Raw genomic sequence first — 2135 nt, 5'->3', positions numbered from 1 at the left:
TGTGTGTGTGTGTGTGTGTGTGTGTGTGTGTGTGTGTGTGTGTGTGTGTGTGTGTGTGTGTGTGTGTGAGAGAGAGAGAGAGAGAGAGAGAGCGCTGAACCTTAGCAGTCTTGTCAGTAGAGGTGGTGGCAAAGAAGAATCCGTCTGGCGAGACATGACAGGACAGAATGGTTCCATGATGAGCCTCAATGTCCTGCAGTTTCTCTCCGCTCTCGATGTCCCACACCTAAGAGTGTGCAAAGAAGAAAAAATTACCATTCGATCTCACACGGCTGTTAAATGTAATATTATAAATGTGCAAGAGCACGAGTTTTACCTTCACAGTACCATCGAAGGACCAGGACAGCAGTCTTGAGTCGTTTGGTGAGTCGGAGAGTAGAGAGAAGCATCTGACTTGCTCCTTATGACCGTGCAGTACTCTACACTTTCCTGACTGCCACTCCCACAACTACGGGGGACAACAGAAAAAAAGTCTTTCAGCCACTTTGTGACAGAGATATCAAAAATCACTTTTCACCCCTTGTTGCCATTTTTGCCTTTCCTATGTATTTAATGAGTAATTTAATCGGTGATGCGTTTCTTAAGTATCTATACATGAAGGAAGAATCAAATTGGTCATACTCAAGAGAATTAACTGAATTTAAAAAACACATTTCTAACTAACACAACATAGGAAAGTATTTTCAAGCAGTCTTTTCCTCAGTGTAGCGCCCCATAAAATTAAGTGGATAAATCCATCTTTACAACATAATATCATAGTACTTAATTGATTTACTTTCCTTTCCCCTTCCTTTTAAATGTGCTCACTAAATGCTGATGAATCTGTTAAGTTAGAAATCTGGACCTGTGCATGAGTCTACAGAGTGTTTGTTTTATGTGAGCAGAGAGTTACAGGAAATGAGCTGAAACAGGAGTCCAACTGAGCTCAAAGACGGAGGGCAGGACAGAGAGAAGCATCCAGATAATCCTATCAATCATGGCCTTGTGTGCAAGGTGCTGCCTTTCCACCCCCCGCAAAGAATCTGTCATTGGTGTGAAGGTTAAAACTTTTCATTAACTAAGATCAGTGTCATTAAATCGGCATACATTTAAACACAGATATCCATCTTCTTGTGAGCACATATCAAACTGCATAAATCTCAGTTTCTTTTTGAATAAGTGGGGATTGTTTGAGAGTGCTGAGAACAGTGCAGAGAGTAGCTGTATGAATATGGAATTAGATGCTGTGCTGTCGGTGAGGGAAGGAAGTGCTGCAGTGGACAGGTCTGTCGGCAAAGGGAATAGACGAAGAAGAGGGAGATGAGAGGAAAGGGGAAATGAGCAGCAGAGCATGAACGTTGGGAGTTGACAGAGCATAACGGCCTGAACAATACACACATACTCACACACTGCACAACAATAACACATAACAGATAGCTGCACGCAGTCAACACATGAGCAAGACGGAGATAAAGAGCTACCGAGAGCGGCACAGCCCGAGGCAAAGAAAGAGAAAAGGAAGGAGAGGACACAAAAAAAGAGGGATGAAGAATGGAGAGGTGCAGAGGCCGACAGAGAAGTTGGTAGAGTGTAACAGGTAGGGGAAAGTGAAAACACCACAGGGACCTGAAATATTGTGAGGTTAAAAGATTGAGCATGGAAGGCATTTTTACTCAAGGTGAGGAATGGGACTGGGGAAAGAGTAATCGATAGCAGAGAAGAAAAATGGGAAGCAGGTTGGCAGGGGAGGTGAAAGAAACTTGCCATTGATTAGCAGGAAAAGAAAGTGAGGATGGAGAACATACTGATGAATAGGACTAGGAGAAACAGAAATATAAAGCAGACAGACACACAGGATAAAGACAAAAACAAAGCAACCTAGAAAGAGGAGGAACCTACTCTTATGGTGGCGTCCTCAGATGAAGTGATGAGTGTTTGGCCGTTCTGACTGAACTGACAGTGCAGCACAGTCTTAGTGTGCCCCTGCAGAGTGGCCAGAAGCTTCCCAGAGGGCACCTCCAGCACCTGGAAGGAAGAAATAAACATAAATAATCAAGTAAACAGTAAGACCTAATGGTTAATGGCTTGCTCCAAAACGGGTCTAAAGATACACTTATGCAGCAAAAGTGTCTCTGAAGGTTCTCTTTAAAAAAAAA

General features: G+C 43.1%; 1 protein-coding gene across 1 annotated transcript in view; it reads right to left on the bottom strand.

The window, feature by feature from the left end:
* apaf1 (apoptotic peptidase activating factor 1) overlaps positions 1 to 2135 on the bottom strand; it is a 44883-nt gene that overhangs the window by 26419 nt on the left and 16329 nt on the right. The window contains exons 21-23 of the mRNA XM_005733502.1: positions 1879 to 2004; positions 317 to 448; positions 101 to 226 (exon numbers count right to left, since the gene is read on the bottom strand). Of these exons, the coding sequence (XP_005733559.1) occupies positions 101 to 226; positions 317 to 448; positions 1879 to 2004 (384 nt within the window). The remainder of the gene's footprint in view (positions 1 to 100; positions 227 to 316; positions 449 to 1878; positions 2005 to 2135) is intronic.

Source organism: Pundamilia nyererei, unplaced genomic scaffold (genome assembly GCF_000239375.1).
Source record: "Pundamilia nyererei isolate P.nyererei 1_Seehausen unplaced genomic scaffold, PunNye1.0 scaffold00052, whole genome shotgun sequence".
In the NCBI taxonomy this organism is placed as follows: Eukaryota; Metazoa; Chordata; class Actinopteri; order Cichliformes; family Cichlidae; genus Pundamilia; species Pundamilia nyererei.
The sequence above is the reverse complement of the archived record's forward strand: the minus strand, read 5'-3'. Positions and strand labels throughout refer to the sequence as shown.